The sequence below is a fragment of the Scyliorhinus canicula genome, chromosome 5 (assembly GCF_902713615.1).
Source record: "Scyliorhinus canicula chromosome 5, sScyCan1.1, whole genome shotgun sequence".
Lineage (NCBI taxonomy): Eukaryota > Metazoa > Chordata > Chondrichthyes > Carcharhiniformes > Scyliorhinidae > Scyliorhinus > Scyliorhinus canicula.
In genome coordinates this window covers 128,978,878-128,996,895 of record NC_052150.1, presented here as the reverse complement: position 1 = coordinate 128,996,895, position 18,018 = coordinate 128,978,878, and the positions used below count along the sequence as shown (strand labels likewise).

The 18,018-nt window shown below is 53.2% G+C and overlaps 1 protein-coding gene across 1 annotated transcript in view; it reads right to left on the bottom strand.

Annotated features, from left to right (window-relative positions):
- Window positions 1-18,018, bottom strand: part of erp44 (endoplasmic reticulum protein 44) — a 156,003-nt gene that overhangs the window by 41,295 nt on the left and 96,690 nt on the right. The window contains exon 5 of the mRNA XM_038797649.1: window positions 15,359-15,543. Coding sequence (XP_038653577.1) covers window positions 15,359-15,543 — 185 coding nt within the window. The remainder of the gene's footprint in view (window positions 1-15,358; window positions 15,544-18,018) is intronic.

The following is an 18,018-nucleotide window of genomic DNA, read 5'->3' as shown; positions in this document are numbered from 1 at the left end:
TAAAATGCTATTTTTATTCCTCCTGCCAAAATACTCCATTTGCCAGATCTTTGCCCACTCACTTAACCCATATATAGCCCTTTGTAGCATCCTTATGTAACCTTCACAATTTATTTTCCTACCTATCTGGGTTATCACCAAATCTCGCAAAATAACCATTGGTCCCTTCATCCAAGTCAACTTTTTGTAAAAAGCTGAGGCCCCAGCACCTGTTACAATCTTGCCAACCAGAAAATGACCTACTTATGCTTACTCTTTTTCCTGTTAGCTAGCTAAGCTTCTAGTCATGCAAATACGTTACGCCCTACAGCATGAACTCCTATCTTCCGCAATAACCTTTGATGTGGCACCTTATCAAATGACTCTGGAAATCTAAGAACAGTATATCCATCGGTTCCCTTTTATCAACAGCACGTTACTTCTTCAAAGAAAACCCAGAGAATTAGCGTTAAATATATAAATTGTTAAATCATTTACGGGATGTAGATGTCTCTGGTTAGGCCAGCATTTATTGGCCACCTCTAGTTGCTCTTCAGGAGGTGGTGGTGACCTGCCTTCTTGAACCGCTGCAGTTCCAGAGGTGTAGGTACACCCACTGTGCTGTGAGTGAGGAAATTCCAGGATTTTGGCCCAGAAATAGAGAAGGAGTCAGGGAGGTGAGTGATTTGGAGGGAATCTCTTTAATACTATTGCTGGAATATTGTCAGGGCCTACAGCCTTTGCAGTATCCAGTGCCTTCAGCTGTTTCTTAATATCATGTAGAGTGAATTGTATTGGCTGAAGACTGACATCTGTGATGCTGGGGACCTCCAGAGGAGATAAAGATGGATCATCCACTCGGCCCTTCTGGCTGAAGAATATTGCAAATGCTTCAGTCTGGTATTTTGTATAGATGTGCTGGACTCCTCCATCATTGAGGATGGGGATATTTGTGGAACTGACCACCGCCATTCACGGCTGGATGTGGCAGGCCTGCGGATGTTAGATCTGATGCGTTTATTGTACGATCGCTTAGCTCTGTCTATTACTTGCTTACTATGCTGTTTGGCACACAGTATTCTTGGGTTGCAGCTTCACCCAGGTTGACAGCTCATTTTTAGGTATGCCTAGTGTTGCTTGAGGCATGCTCTCCTGCACTGTTCAATAAAACAGAGTTGATCCCCTTGTTTGGTGGTAATGGTAGTGTGGGGGTATGCCAGGCCATGGGCTTGCAAATTGTGGTTGAATACAATTCTGATGCTGATGGTCCATAGCTCCTCATGGATCCCCAGTCTTGAGTTGCTGGATCTGTTCAAAGTCTATCCCATTTAGCACGGTGGTAGTGCCACACCACACACTGGAGGGTATCCTCATTGTGAAGACGGGAATTTGTCTCCACAAGGATTGTGTGGTGGTCACTTCTATCAATACAGTGATGGACAGATGCATCTGCAGTAGGTAGGTTGGTGAGGGTGAGGTTAAGTAGGTTTTTCCATCTTGTTAGTTCCTTCACTGCCTGCTGCAGTCCCAGTCTCGCAACTATGTCCTTTAGGACCTGGCCAGTTCGGTCTGTGGTGGTACCACTTGGTGATGGACATTGAAGACTCCATCCAGAGTATATTCTGCTACCCTCAGTGCTTCCTCCAAGTGGTGTTCATCATGGAGTAGTACTGATTGATCAGATGATGGTGGACGGTACGTGGCAATCAGCAAGGGGTATACTTGCTCGTGTTTAACCTAAAGCCATGATACTTCATGGGGTTCAGAGTTGATGTCAAGGTGTCCCAGGGCAACCCCCTCTCGAATGTATCCCACTGAGCCTCCACCTCTATTGGGCCTGTCTTGCCATTGAGACAGGACATACCCAGGATTGGTGATAGTGGTGTCTGGGACATTTTAAGGTATGATTATGTGAGTCTGGCTGTTGCTTGACTAGTCTGTGAGATGGCTCTCCCAACTTTGGCCAGACGTTAGTAAGGAGAACTTTGCAGGGTCGACAGGGCTGGGTTTGCCGTTGTCATTTCTGATGCCTGGGTCGATACTGGGATGCTCTGTCCGGTTTAATTCCTTTTTCGTGTTCCTGTAGAGGTCGAATACAACTGAGTGGCTTGCTGGGCCATTTCAGAGTCAATCACATTGCTGTGGATCTGGAGTCACATGTAGGCTGGATCAGGTAAGGATTCCTTCTTTAAGAGGACATTAGTGAATGAGATGGGTTTTTAATGACAATTGACAATGGTTTGATTGTCATCATTAGACTTTTAATTCCAGATATTTTGTATAGTTTAAATTCCTCCACCTGCCAGGGTATTCGAATCCAGGACCCCAGATCATTACCGAGTCTCTGGATTACTAGACAAGCGACAATACCACTATGCCATCGCCTCCCCTCGAAGGCTACAGATTGCAACGTACAAGTCAGCCTTTGAAAATCCTTCCAAGAATAGGGATCAATTTATGTGGGGCGGATAAAATGTGAACCGCCTGTGTTGGTGTAGGTGGTTGCCATTTTGAAAGTATCAGCAGTTTGAATTATATCAATGGGATGTTTTATTGAGTGAATTAATTCTACTAGTATATGTTCAATCACAATCAAACCATTTTAAAAACGTCAAATTATTGCTTTCAGCATCTGAGGCAAAGCGTTAATCAAATTCATTGAGTTACTGGCAATGGCATTATCTAAGGGCCCATTATGAATCAAATTTGACCTTTTCGGTTTCAGAATCATCCCTCCACAACAAATCACCTTCCCCTCCAACCACTGAATTAGAAGTCCCGTACTTTCCAATGAGCTGATGACGATTTGTGCAGTAATAGCATTCCATGATTTGAAGACAGAAACACAAAATATCAAGTGGGGCAGAATGTATATTTCTACTTCAAGGTTTTTCCTGTCAATCAAGCACCAATCTTATTTGGTGTGAACATGATACTTGAATGGCTTGCTGAGACATACATCAGAATGGTTGCACTATAGATTTTAGACCCCCGGATTTATCTGCAATTTGGGTGCTATTTCTTTGCCGATAACTTTTGATCTCATTGGTTATATGGGATCCGGACCTGTCCCACACTCGTCTGCTTCATTCCTTGAAAAGGTCATCAAGAGGTCTATTCCAGGTTATCAATCCACAACTTCACTCCATCCTCATTCATCAGACTGTTGTAATGGACATGCACAAAAACTCCTTCAAGGAACTTGATTTTCAGCATGGTTTTACGTTTGAAAATTATCTCTGGCTTTACGTTTGTCCCATTGGCCATGTAGGCTAATACCACTGTGAATCGCGTCTTCTCATGTCCTGTGGCTTTCAGTCGAGCTGGTTTCAAACCTTTCCACTCACTGTTTGGCTGTTGGGCATACAGAAATTCAGAGACGTTTCATCCATGTCGCCGATGTGACATATTGGGACTTCGCTGTTTTCCGACGAAGAATTGCTGGAAACTGGTCATTTTGGAATCGAGGTCTTTTGGTAGAGTGAGCAAGTCTTTTGCTGCAATTTTAGACCATTTTATCCTATAAAGTGGTGACACCAACTAGCTGTTACTCATATTCTTCAGGGAGGATTCCTTCTTCCATTCTCCATCCAGTTTTACAAAAAGAGAAATTCTCTCACTGGAGCAGTTATTTAACGGTGAAAGTTGATACGGATAATGTGGTTAATGTTGTGGCTATGAACTTCCAAGAGGTGTTTGATAAAATACCAAAAAATTTACTTCTTAAAAAATTTATAGGTCAAGGGATTAAAGATACAATAACAGTGTGGATCCAAAATTGGCTAAGGGACAAAAAGCAGGGAGTAGTGGTGAACTCTTTTTCAGGCTGACAGAAATATATCAGCCGGAATTCTCCGTTTGGAAGACCATGTTCTCTCGCCGGAGATGAATCGGTTTTGATTTGCACTCATGCTGGGAACACAAATCAGAGGTGATTCGCTATACCTGGAGATACAAATTTGTGCAAGGCAGGGATTCCGTCACCAGGCTATCAATTTGAGTGGGCGACTGGATAAAGAGGTCAGGCGGCTGGGCACCTTCCCAGATGTGACTTTCTGGGTGGGTGCTCTCTCTGCCGGGGGGGGGGCTCTCTCTCTCTCTCTGCCGGGGGGGGGGGGGGCTCTCTCTCTCTCTCTGCTGGGGGAGGCTCTCTCTCTGCCAGGGGAGGCGCACTATCTCTCTCTCTCACTGCCGGGGGAGGTTTTCTCTCTCTGCTGGGAGACGCTCTGTCTCTCTCTCAGCCGAGGGAGGCTCACTCTCTCTCTCTCCATCTCTGCCGGGGGAGGCTCTCTCTCTCTTCGCCGGGGGACGCTCTCTCACTCTGCCGGGAGACGCACTCTCTCTCTCTCAGCCGAGGGAGGCTCTCTCTCCATCTCTGCCGGGGGAGGCTCTCTCTCTCTCTGCTGGGGGAGGCTCTCTCTCTCAGCCGAGGGAGGCTCTCTCTCTCTCCGCTGGGGGGGCTCTCTCTCTCTCCGCTGGGGGGGCTCTCTCTCTGCCGGGGGAGGCTTTCTCTCTCTCTCCGCCGGGGGAGGCTCTCTCTCTCTCTGCTGGGGGGGCTCTCTCTCTCTCTGCTGGGGGGGCTCTCTCTCTCTCCGCTGGGGGAGGCTCTCTCTCTCAGCCGAGGGAGGCTCTCTCTCAGCCGAGGGGGGCTCTCTCTCAGCCGAGGGAGGCTCCCTCTCTCTCCCTCTCTCACTCTGCCAGGGGAGGCTCTCTCTCTCTCTCTGCTGAGGGAGGCTCTCTCTCTCTCTTACTCTGCCGGGGGAGGCTCTCTCTCTCTCCGCCGGGGGAGGCTCTCTCTTTCTGCTCGGGGTGCTCTCTCTCACTCTGCCAGGGGAGGCGCACCCTCTCTCTCTCTCTCTCCACCGGGGGAGGCTCGCTCTCCATCTCTGCCGGGGGAGGCTTTCTCTCTCTCTCCGCCGGGGGAGGCTCTCTCTCTCTCTCCGCCGGGGGAGACTCTCTCTCTCAGCCGAGGGAGGCTCTCTCTCAGCCAAGGGAGGCTCTCTCTCAGCCGAGGGAGGCTCCCTCTCTCTCCCTCTCTCACTCTGCCAGGGGAGGCTCTCTCTCTCTCTTACTCTGCTGGGGGAGGCTCTCTCTCTCTCTGCTGAGGGAGGCTCTCTCTCTCTCTCTTACTCTGCCGGGGGAGGCTCTCTCTTTCTGCTCGGGGAGCTCTCTCTCACTCTGCCAGGGGAGGCGCACCCTCTCTCTCTCTCTCTCCACCGGGGGAGGCTCTCTCTCTCTGCTGGGGGAGCTCTCTCTCTCTCTCTCTCTCTCTCTCTCACTCTGCCGGGAGAGGCTCTCTCTCTCTCTCTCTCTCCGCCGGGGAGTCTCTCTCTCTCCAGCAGGGCAGGCTCTCTCTCTCTCTCTGCCGTGGGAGTCTCTCTCTCTCTCTCTGCCGTGGGAGTCTCTCTTTCTCTCTCCGCCGGGGAGTCTCTCTCTCTCCAGCGGGGCAGGCTCTCTCTCTCTCCGCCAGGAGTCTCTCTCTCTCTCTCAGCCGAGGGAGGCTCTCTCTCTCCCGGGGGAGGATCTCTCTCTCTCAGCCGAGTGAGGCTCTCTATCTCCCTCTCTGCTGGGGGAGGCTCTCTCTCCCTCTCACTCTGCCGGGGGAGGCTCTCTCTCTCTCCCCCTCTCTCACTCTGCCAGGGGAGGCTCTCTCTCTCCGCTGGGGGAGGCTCTCTCTCTCTCTCTCCGCTGGGGGAGGCTCTCTCTCTCTCCCTCTCTCACTCTGCCAGGGGAGGCTCTCTCTCTCCGCTGGGGGAGGCTCTCTCTCTCTCTCTCTGCTGGGGGAGGATCTCTCTCACTCTGCCGGGAGAGGCTATCTCTCTCTCTCTCCGCCGGGGGAGGATCTCTCTCTATCTCTGCCGGGGGAGGCGCACTCTCTCTCTCTCACTCCGCCGGGAGAGGCTTTCTCTCTCCGCCGGGGAGTCTCTCTCTCTCCAGCGGGGCAGGCTCTCTCTCTCTCCGCCAGGAGTCTCTCTCTCTCTCAGCCAAGGGAGGCTCTCTCTCTCTCCGCCGGGTGTCTCTCTCTCAGCCAAGGGAGGCTCTCTCTCTCTCCGCCGGGGGAGGCTCTCTCTCTCTGCTGGGGGAGGCTCTCTCTCTCTCTCTCTGCTGGGGGAGGCTCTCTCTCACTCTGCCGGGAGAGGCTCTCTCTCTCTCTCTCTGCCGGGAGAGGCTCTCTCTCCCCGCCGGGGAGTCTCTCTCTCTCCAGCGGGGCAGGCTCTCTCTCTCTCCGCCAGGAGTCTCTCTCTCTCTCTCTCCGCCGGGGGAGGCTCTCTCTCTCTGCCGGGAGAGGCTCTCTCTCTCTCTCTCTGCCGGGAGAGGCTCTCTCTCTCTCTCTCTGCCGGGAGAGGCTCTCTCTCTCCCTCTCTGCCGGGAGAGGCGCTCTCTCTCTCTCACTCTGCCGTGGGAGTCTCTCTCTCTCTCGCCGCCGGGGAGTCTCTCTCTCTCCAGCGGGGCAGGCTCTCCCTCTCTCTCTCTCTCCGCCGGGGGAGGCTCTCTCTCTCTCTCTGCCGGGAGAGGCTCTCTCTCTCTCCATCTCTGCCGGGAGAGGCTCTCTCTCTCCATCTCTGCCGGGAGAGGCTCTCTCTCTCCATCTCTGCCGGGAGAGGCTCTCTCTCCATCTCCGCTGGGGGAGGCTCTCTCTCACTCTGCCGGGAGAGACTCTCTCTCTCTCTCCGCTGGGGGAGGTTCTCTCTCTCTCTCTCTGCTGGGGGAGATCTCTCTCACTCTCTCTCTGCCGGGGGAGGCTCTCTCTCACTCTCTCTCTGCCGGGGGAGGCTCTCTCTCTCTGCCGGGAGACGCTCGCTCTCTCAGCCGAGGGAGGCTCACTCTCTCTCTCTCCATCTCTGCCGGGGGAGGCTCTCTCTCTCTCTCTCTCTCCGCCGGGGACACTCGCGCGCTCTCTCTCTCTGCCGGGAGGCCCTCTCTCTCTCTCTCTCAGCCGAGGGAGACTCACTCTCTCTCTCTCCATCTCTGCCGGGGGAGGCTCTCTCTCTCTCCGCTGGGGTACGCTCTCTCTCTCTCTCAGCCGAGAGACGCTCTCTCTCTCTCTCTCCCCGCCGGGGACGCGCGCTCTCTCTCTCTCCGCTGGGGGAGGCTCTCACTCTCTCTCTCCGCTGGGGGAGGCTCTCTCTCTCTCCCCGCCGGGGGAGGCTCTCTCTCTCTCTGCCGGGAGACGCTCTCTCTCTCAGCCGAGGGAGGCTCACTCTCTCTCTCTCCATCTCTGCCGGGGGAGGCTCTCTCTCTCTCCGCCGGGGGACGCTCTCTCTCTCTCTCTCTCTCCGCCGGGGACGCGCTCTCTCTCTCTCTCTCCGCTGGGGGAGGCTCTCACTCTCTCTCTCCGCTGGGGAAGGCTCTCACTCTCTCTCTCCGCTGGGGGAGGCTCTCACTCTCTCTCTCCGCTGGGGGAGGCTCTCACTCTCTCTCTCCCCTGGGGGAGGCTCTCTCTCTCTCTCCGCCGAGGGAGGCTCTCGCTCTCTCCGCCGGGGAGGCTCTCTCTCTCTCTCCGCCGGGAGAGGCTCTCTCTCTCTCTCTCCGCTGGGGGAGGCTCTCTCTCTCCGCTGGGGGGGCTCTCTCTCTCTCCGCTGGGGGAGGCTCTCTCTCTCTCCCCGCCGGGGGAGGCTCTCTCTCTCTCTGCCGGGAGACGCTCTCTCTCTCAGCCGAGGGAGGCTCACTCTCTCTCTCTCCATCTCTGCCGGGGGAGGCTCTCTCTCTCTCCGCCGGGGGACGCTCTCTCTCTCTCTCAGCCGAAAGACGCTCTCTCTCTCTCTCTCTCCCCGCCGGGGACGCGCTCTCTCTCTCTCTCTCTCCGCTGGGGGAGGCTCTCACTCTCTCTCTCCGCTGGGGAAGGCTCTCACTCTCTCTCTCCGCTGGGGGAGGCTCTCACTCTCTCTCTCCGCTGGGGGAGGCTCTCACTCTCTCTCTCCCCTGGGGGAGGCTCTCTCTCTCTCTCCGCCGAGGGAGGCTCTCGCTCTCTCCGCCGGGGAGGCTCTCTCTCTCTCTCCGCCGGGAGAGGCTCTCTCTCTCTCTCTCCGCTGGGGGAGGCTCTCTCTCTCCGCTGGGGGAGGCTCTCTCTCTCTCCGCTGGGGGAGGCTCTCTCTCTCTCCGCTGGGGGAGGTTCTCTCTCTCTCCGCTAGGGGAGGCTCTCTCTCTCTCCGCTAGGGGAGGCTCTCTCTCTCTCCGGCGGGGCAGGGTCTCTCTCTCTCTCCGCCGGGAGAGTCTCTCTCTCTCTCTCTCTCCGCTGGGGGAGGCTCTCTCTCTCCGCTGGGGGAGGCTCTCTCTCTCTCTCTGCCGAGGGAGGTTCTCTCTCTCTCTCTCCGCTGGGGGAGGCTCTCTCTCTCTCTCTGCCAGGGGAGGCACCTCTCTCTCCGCTGGGGGAGGCGCACTCTCTTGCTCGCTCTCTGCCGGGGGAGGCTCTCTCTCTCTCTCTCTCCGCTGGGGGAGGCTCTCTCTCTCTCCGCTGGGGGAGGCTCTCTCTCTCTCTCCCGGGGGAGGCGCGCTCTCTCTCCCCTGGGGAGGCTCTCTCTCTCTCTGCTGGGGGAGGCTCTCTCTCACTCTGCCGGGAGAGGCTCTCTCTCTCTCTCTCTGCCGGGAGAGGCTCTCTCTCTCTCTCTCTGCCGGGGGAGGCTCTCTCTCTCTCTCTGCCGGGGGAGGCGCACTCTCTCTCTCTCTCTCTCTTTGCCGGGGGAGGCGCACTCTCTCTCTGCTGGGGGAGCTCTCTCTCTCTCCCCGCCGGGGGAGGCTCTCTCTCTCTCTCTCTGCCAGGAGATGCTCTCTCTCTCTCGCTCAGCTAGGGAGGCTCTCTCTCTCTCCATCTCTGCCGGGAGAGGCTCTCTCTCTCTCCGCTGGGGGAGTCTCTCTCTCTCTCTGCTGGGGGAGCTCTCTCTCCGCCGGGGGAGGTGCTCTCTCTCTCTCCGCCGGGGTAGGCTCTCTCTCTCTCTCTGCTGGGGGAGCTCTCTCTCACTCTGCCGGGAGAGGCTCTCTCTCTCTCCGCTGGGGGAGGCTCTCTCTCTCTCCGCTGGGGGAGGCTCTCTCTCTCTCTCTGCCGAGGGAGGTTCTCTCTCTCTCTCTCCGCTGGGGGAGGCTCTCTCTCTCTCTCTGCCAGGGGAGGCACCTCTCTCTCCGCTGGGGGAGGCGCACTCTCTTGCTCGCTCTCTGCCGGGGGAGGCTCTCTCTCTCTCTCTCTCCGCTGGGGGAGGCTCTCTCTCTCTCCGCTGGGGGAGGCTCTCTCTCACTCTGCCGGGAGAGGCTCTCTCTCTCTCTCTCTGCCGGGAGAGGCTCTCTCTCTCTGCCGGGGGAGGCTCTCTCTCTCTCTCTGCCGGGGGAGGCGCACTCTCTCTCTCTCTCTTTGCCGGGGGAGGCGCACTCTCTCTCTGCTGGGGGAGCTCTCTCTCTCTCCCCGCCGGGGGAGGCTCTCTCTCTCTCTGTGCCAGGAGATGCTCTCTCTCTCTCGCTCAGCTAGGGAGGCTCTCTCTCTCTCCATCTCTGCCGGGAGAGGCTCTCTCTCTCTCTGCTGGGGGAGCTCTCTCTCTCTCTCTCTCCGCCGGGGGAGGTGCTCTCTCTCTCTCCGCCGGGGGAGGCTCTCTCTCTCTCTCTGCTGGGGGAGCTCTCTCTCACTCTGCCGGGAGAGGCTCTCCCTCTCTCCGCTGGGGGAGGCTCTCTCTCTCTCTGCCGGGAGAGGCTCTCTCTCTCTCCATCTCTGCCGGGAGAGGCTCTCTCTCTCCATCTCTGCCGGGAGAGGCTCTCTCTCTCCATCTCTGCTGGGAGAGGCTCTCTCTCCATCTCCGCTGGGGGAGGCTCTCTCTCTCTCTGCCGGGAGACGCTCTCTCTCTCTCTCCGCTGGGGGAGGCTCTCTCTCACTCTGCCGGGAGAGACTCTCTCTCTCTCTCTCTCTCCGCTGGGGGAGGTTCTCTCTCTCTCTCTCTGCTGGGGGAGATCTCTCTCACTCTCTCTCTGCCGGGGGAGGCTCTCTCTCACTCTCTCTCTGCCGGGGGAGGCTCTCTCTCTCTGCCGGGAGACGCTCTCTCTCTCAGCCGAGGGAGGCTCACTCTCTCTCTCTCCATCTCTGCCGGGGGAGGCTCTCTCTCTCTCTCTCTCCGCCGGGGACACTCGCGCGCTCTCTCTCTCTGCCGGGAGACCCTCTCTCTCTCTCTCTCTCAGCCGAGGGAGACTCACTCTCTCTCTCTCCATCTCTGCCGGGGGAGGCTCTCTCTCTCTCCGCTGGGGGACGCTCTCTCTCTCTCTCAGCCGAGAGACGCTCTCTCTCTCTCTCTCCCCGCCGGGGACGCGCGCTCTCTCTCTCTCCGCTGGGGGAGGCTCTCACTCTCTCTCTCCGCTGGGGGAGGCTCTCTCTCTCTCCCCGCCGGGGGAGGCTCTCTCTCTCTCTGCCGGGAGACGCTCTCTCTCTCAGCCGAGGGAGGCTCACTCTCTCTCTCTCCATCTCTGCCGGGGGAGGCTCTCTCTCTCTCCGCCGGGGGACGCTCTCTCTCTCTCTCAGCCGAAAGACGCTCTCTCTCTCTATCTCTCTCCGCCGGGGACGCGCTCTCTCTCTCTCTCTCCGCTGGGGGAGGCTCTCACTCTCTCTCTCCGCTGGGGAAGGCTCTCACTCTCTCTCTCCGCTGGGGGAGGCTCTCACTCTCTCTCTCCGCTGGGGGAGGCTCTCACTCTCTCTCTCCCCTGGGGGAGGCTCTCTCTCTCTCTCCGCCGAGGGAGGCTCTCGCTCTCTCCGCCGGGGAGGCTCTCTCTCTCTCTCCGCCGGGAGAGGCTCTCTCTCTCTCTCTCCGCTGGGGGAGGCTCTCTCTCTCCGCTGGGGGAGGCTCTCTCTCTCTCCGCTGGGGGAGGCTCTCTCTCTCTCCGCTGGGGGAGGCTCTCTCTCTCTCCGCTAGGGGAGGCTCTCTCTCTCTCCGCTAGGGGAGGCTCTCTCTCTCTCCGGCGGGGCAGGGTCTCTCTCTCTCTCCGCCGGGAGAGTCTCTCTCTCTCTCTCTCTCTCTCTCTCCGCTGGGGGAGGCTCTCTCTCTCCGCTGGGGGAGGCTCTCTCTCTCTCTCTGCCGAGGGAGGTTCTCTCTCTCTCTCCGCTGGGGGAGGCTCTCTCTCTCTCTCTGCCAGGGGAGGCACCTCTCTCTCCGCTGGGGGAGGTGCACTCTCTTGCTCGCTCTCTGCCGGGGGAGGCTCTCTCTCTCTCTCTCTCCGCTGGGGGAGGCTCTCTCTCTCTCCGCTGGGGGAGGCTCTCTCTCTCTCTCCCGGGGGAGGCGCGCTCTCTCTCCCCTGGGGAGGCTCTCTCTCTCTCTGCTGGGGGAGGCTCTCTCTCACTCTGCCGGGAGAGGCTCTCTCTCTCTCTCTCTCTGCCGGGAGAGGCTCTCTCTCTCTCTCTCTGCCGGGGGAGGCTCTCTCTCTCTCTCTGCCGGGGGAGGCGCACTCTCTCTCTCTCTCTCTTTGCCGGGGGAGGCGCACTCTCTCTCTGCTGGGGGAGCTCTCTCTCTCTCCCCGCCGGGGGAGGCTCTCTCTCTCTCTCTCTGCCAGGAGATGCTCTCTCTCTCTCGCTCAGCTAGGGAGGCTCTCTCTCTCTCCATCTCTGCCGGGAGAGGCTCTCTCTCTCTCCGCTGGGGGAGTCTCTCTCTCTCTCTCTCTCCGCCGGGGGAGGTGCTCTCTCTCTCTCTCCGCCGGGGTAGGCTCTCTCTCTCTCTCTGCTGGGGGAGCTCTCTCTCACTCTGCCGGGAGAGGCTCTCTCTCTCTCCGCTGGGGGAGGCTCTCTCTCTCCGCTGGGGGAGGCTCTCTCTCTCTCTCTGCCGAGGGAGGTTCTCTCTCTCTCTCCGCTGGGGGAGGCTCTCTCTCTCTCTCTCTGCCAGGGGAGGCACCTCTCTCTCCGCTGGGGGAGCTCTCTCTCTCTCTCTCCGCCAGGGGAGGCTCTCTCTCTCTCTCTTCGCTGGGGGAGGCTCTCTCTCTCTCAGCCGAGGGAGGCTCTCTCTCTCTGCCGGGGAGGCTCTGTGAAGTAATAAATTTTGATCAGAAGAATGAGTGTAAGCTGCAATAACCCAATGAAAAAACTATCAAAGGCCATGAAGGTGTACATAAACAAATCTTTGAAGGTAGTAGAACAAATTGACAAAGTTGTTAAAAAGCATGTAGGATTGGGAACTTCTGTGACGGCGGGTGTGAGGCAGCCGCACACCGGAGGGCTCCCACTCGGGAATAGAAATTTAGGGGTTTTAACACCCAGTCCCAGGGGCAACGGAGGCTGAAAAAGCTGTAAGAAGGCACAGGGAGGAGAAGTGTCCAAGCTTGAGAAAAACGGCCATGAAAAAGGGGGTTAATGAAAGTCCACCAGTGAGTGGAAAGGTCAGCTCAGGAACTGTAAGGAAAGCGGAGGCTAGAGCACCAGGAGAGGCCGCATCGCTCACAGCAGAATAAATGACCAAAGTGATAGTTGTGGAACTTGAAAAACAGTTCACAAAGCACATGGAAGCGATAAAGGAGACGAGGGTGGTATTGTAAGTGCTGGTGGAGGAGGCGATTGCCCCGGTGAGGGCGGCGGTATCAAGCGCAGCGGCGGAGGTGTTGGAGCAGGGTGAGACACTGAAGGAAGTGGAAGAGGCATTATTGCAGCACAGTGATCAAATCACCTCGATGGGGAAGGAGTTGCGGAAGGTGACAGAGACCAACAAGGGTCTGCGAGTCAAAATGGAAGACCTGGAAAACAGATCCAGGCGGCAGAATCTGAGGATTGTGAGTCTGCCCTAAGGGGTGGAGGGCCCGAGGCCAACGGAGGATTTTGCCACGATGTTGGCGGAGCTATTGGGGGAGGGGGACGATCCCTCTCGATACAAACTGGATTGGGCTCATTGGTCGTGGAGGCCTATACCAAAGGCGAGTGAGCCGCCAAGAGTAGTAACTGTGTGTTTCCGTAGGTACAGTGTGAAGGAGAAGGTCCTGTGCTGGGCAAAGCAGAAGCGGGTGGTGCAGTGGGCTGGAGCTGGTATACGCATATACCAGGACTTTACAGTGGAGCTGGCAAGGAGGCGGGCTACCTTCAGCCGGGTGAAGAGGGCACTGTACATCAATAAGGTGCGGTGCGGCATAGTGTATCCAGCTAAGTTGAGGATGACCTACAAACCCAAGGACTTTTATTTTGGGACGACGGAAGCGCGGAGGAGTTTGCGAAGGAAGAAGAACTGTGGCAGAATTGAGAAATGGGACTGAGCGGGTCGTGTACCAACGTAGCCTCATGTAACTTCATTTTTTTCACTGCGTGTTAGTGTATGTACTAAATGAGTCGACGCTGTATATTTGGACAAGGGAAGAGTTGGGACTTTCATTTGCAATGATGGTTCTTCGAGGCTTGGGTGTGTATGCAGGGGTTGTGTGCTAAAGGGGATTTCTTGGTTTTCCTGGGACCGGGCAAGGGAGAGGGAGACCCGGGCAGGGGCCCCCACGATGGCCGGTTTAAGCCGCCCAGTGAACGGGAATGAGGTGGGTTGGGGGGGGGGCTGCTGCCATCGGAGCCTGGTAGAACAGGTTTCGGTGAGTCTAGCCAGGGTGAAAAGTTGAGGGAAGGAATAGAGGTTGGGGGGTAGGAGTTTACAAGAGGAAGTGGAGGGGGGGGGGGGGGGGGGGTGTGTGTGTGGGGGTGTCTACAATTCATGGGTGCCATTCACGGTACTCTTTCAGGGATTGGATGGCATTGAATATTAGGTGGGGTGGACTATATAGGTCAATGGTGATCAGGGGCGATTCCGGATTCCTTTTTCCTCCTTGGGAGGTTTAGTTTTATTTGATGCTTATATTGTCATGCGGGCCGTTGTTTGGGGGGTGGTGGGAGGATGGGATCGTTGTTGTTGATAAGGGGATTGACATTGTATTCGTTACCGTTTACGGTTTGTTGGTGGGATGTAAATTCTGAAGAAAATGTGAAAATGGAGAATAAAAATATTTTTTAAAAAAGCATGTAGGATCATTGGTTTGATCAATAGAGAAAGAGTGTACAAAAGCAAGCAAGTTATAAAAACACAGATGAGGCCGCAATTGGCGTATAATAGTTTGCATTTATATTGCACATTTAATGCAGTAAAACGACTTCAAGGTTTTTCCTCGGTGGGAATTTCAGAGTTTTGGGCTCCGGCAGCAGATTTACATAGAATTTACAGTGCAGAAGGAGGCCATTCGGCCCATCGAGTCTGCACCGGCTCCCGGAAAGAGCACCCTACCCAAGGTTAACACCTCCACCCTATCCCCATAACCCAGCAACCCCACCCAACAAGATGGAGGAGTTAATAAAACAGTGTTCATCTCTGGGCACCACACTTTAGAAAGGAAGCCAAAGCCTTGGGAAGGGTGCAGAAGGAATTTACTGGAATGGTACCCATCATGATAGACTTCAATTAAGTGAAAAAGACTGGAGAAGTAGAGGTTGTTTTTCCTTCGAGTAAAGAAGGTTAAGGCTTTCAAAACCATGAGGTGATTTGATAATATAATGAGGAGAAGCTGTTTCCAATCGCAAAAGAGCAATCTGGCATGATGGGCTGAATGGTCTCCTTCAGTGCTTCTATATGATTCTAATCCTTATATTTTTCAGAATATAGAATTTTTAACCAAACTGCTATGGACCCCCTTCCTCCTGATCCCAGGTAATTGAGGTGAATTAACTAAGCAGAGCCTAGAGATCAAAGCAAAAATCTCTGCTTTGCTTGAATCAGTTTGATTTTCACAGTAACTTCATTGCAGTGTTAATGTAAGCCTACTTGTGACACTAATAAAGATTATTAAATTAGATCCAGCATTTGCAACAAGGACAGGAAAGCTGACTTGTCGATACCCTCCCCAATTATTCTGTTCTATCCAATAGAGTCTTTTGTGCAACTAGTTTAAAGTATTATGCATGCAAATGAACATGCAAGTTAGCTGTTTTGTATTTTCAACATAAAAGAAAAACAGTTCCTTTTAATTAATAGACACCACTATGACATACAAAACTTCCATGGTTTCCAATATTACAAAAATATTCTTTAATTTATTTTGGATACAATGCCTATGGCAGATTTTCTGTAGGATTGAGAATGTGAAAATGTCATTAGAATAGTTTATTCAGTGCAAAAATAAGTAAACAATTTTTTGGTAAGTATTACTGCCCTGTATATTCTGTTTTTGTTTCTACTGAAATAGATGCACATAGATGGTTAGAAGATTTTAAAAAAACACTCAGGAATTGAGGTTTCTGAAGGCATTAATTTTAAATCTTTTTCATGAGACATACATTATACCTAGATTTTCATGAAATTATGGTAAAATCTTTCCCATGTATATCATAATTTACATCACAGGAAAAACTTTGATTTTGAAAACAGGTCATAGAAAATTGCTTGAACTTTCTGGGTCCAATGTGTAGACTTACATCAACTGTTCCCAATTCGCTCAGATTCAGAATCTCTTGAACAGGATCATTTTTCTGCTGCTTGACGAAGTCTGCAAGTGCACTCACTGATCTTTGACCTCTGTACTCCCTCTTCATCATCATCCCATTTCGGAATAATTTTAATGTTGGATACTTACTAATTCGGTACCTTTGTGCTATATCCGCTGCAAAAAAAATCATAATATTAAATGCACAGGCAGTAATAATTAAGGTACAAGTGATTTCAGATAGCTTCAACAACTGCACACAGGCTCCCAGGCCTGAAACAGATATTAAAAACAAATTCAACTAAATGCAGAACAAAATAATTTAATGAAAAGGCAAACGCTCTTAAGTCCTGCCCAAATTGTAATAAATTTTAAAGAAATTTTCGTTACTCTACAGACTAGCAGATAATGGCTGATTTAAAATTATTTCTGTAAGTTGTTTAGGGTCAGAAAAGCAAAACAGATGCAAACTGACAATATTTCAAAAAATAGGCTAGCAGATGGAGTAGCCTTTATCTGGCATTGGTGAAATATATGCTTTGCAAATAAATGCATTAAAGAAGTAGATCATTATTTTTTCTTGGAAAATTCTCCAAGTAAATGATTTTGAGGGGGAAAAAAAAGAACAATTTTCCCTATATCTGAAAATTCTTATCCCTATCAAGACAAAAGCCTCATTTTTGTTGGGAGGTTAAATAAACCATTTTTCATTCCTGACAAACATGAATTGCTGGATGAAAAAAGGGCCATCTAAGTTGCCTTCTACCATCCTGGTGGTTGCATGTTAATGGAACTGCAGATTTTTCTGATTAGTTCATCTTTATGAGTCTGCAACAGACCCCAGAATCAAGACCCAAAGCCTGAACAGCGCAATGCTCGGAGGAGGGGGGGGGGGGGGGGGGGGGGGAAGGGGGGCCCTCCGATGGGGCCTGGCCCACGATCGGGGCCCACCGATCGGCGGGTCGGCCTCTTGCCCCACGGGCCTATTTTCTTACGCGTCGGCCCCTGAACTCCTGCGCCATGTTGCGTTGGGGCTGGCGTGTTGAAGGAGGCCACCGCGCATGCGCGGGTTGGTGCCGGCACCAGCCCGTTGACGCCGGCGCCACTGTGCGTGCGCGGATCCCGTGACGCACAGTTTGTGCCGGGATGGGAGGCTGGAGTGGCTTGAACCGCTCCAGCGCCGTGCTGGCCCCCTTTAGGGGCCAGAATCTCCCAGCGGCCTGTTCATGCTGCCGTGAAACGCGGCGTCGTTTCCGACGGCGTGGACACTCTGGCGCCGAATGGGAGAATCCCGCCCCATAATTCCAGGTGGCATTGGTGAGGAAAGCAGGCGCCAGCAGCTTTCGGGGATGGCTGGCCATTCTCAACAGGACAGGTTATTTATGAATTGCTGCCAGTAAAATCAAGAGGGAGGTCGTGCCAGCTAGCCATACTTATTGCCAAACTGAATTTCTGACAACTGCTGGGACTCTGACCCTTTTGATAATATTCCGTCTGACGAATTCTGCCAAAGTTGCACAACACAAGTGGATCACTTGACAAGCAAACCAAACAACAATTTGAAAATATTTTACAGGTTAGCCAGAGCAATGCACAAAACTATATTATGTTCAGATAGAATATTATTTTACAAAGCATTGATCACCTGAGTAAGGGAGGCAAATAAAGCACATCATTGAGTTTGGAGTCAAACAAAGCCACAAATTCTTCTGCCCTCAACTGTTTAAACTAATTTGTTTCAAGAGATCAAATTTCACCAGGACATAATAAATGACACATTAGCGGTAGCATTTATGTCTCTAAATCAGAAGGTTCAAGTACAACTCCAGAGTTCATAATCTCATTAAAAAAAAGGAGTAGGCCATTCAGCCCCTCAAGCCTGCTCTGCCGTTCGTGAAGATCAGGGCTGATCAGATTGTGACCCAACTCCATTTTCCTGCTTTTCCCTCATAACCTTCCTTGGTTCCCTTGTTGAACAAAGATTTGTCCAACTTAACAGTGAATATATTTAATGACGGAGTCTCCACTTCTCTCTGTGGAAGAGAACTTCAAAGACTAACGATGTTTTGAGTAAATAAATTCCTCATCTTTTTAAATGGAAGATCCATTATATTTAAATTGTGACTCCTAGTTTTAGATTTTCCCTCGAGAGGGGGAATCCTCTCAGCATCTACCGTCAGGCCCCTCAGAACTTTATCAGTTTGCGTTAGATCACCTCACATTCTTCTAAACTTCAATCAATATAGGCCCCACCTGCTCAACCTTTCCTCATAATGCAGCACCTTCATCCCAAGAGCCAGCCTAATAACCCTTCTATGAGCTGTTTTCATTTTCCCTCTTGGTAGGGAGGCCAAAACTGAATACATTACTCCATGTGCAATCTGAGTTTAAACTTACCATTCTTTTAATGGCAGAACCATTCCACCTTCATGTCCTTTTTCCCTGTCCTTCCAGAATGTCAAATACCCTCGAGTATTCAGACCCCATACATGGTCACTTTGCAACCAATTCTCTGAAAGGACTATCATATCATACTCAATTTCTGTTTGTGCTGTCAATTTATCCATCATTTTATGAATGCAGCAAGAATTCAGATGAGGAGCCTGTAATTCTGTCTTTTTACTATGTTTCCCTACTCATCTTATCTACCCT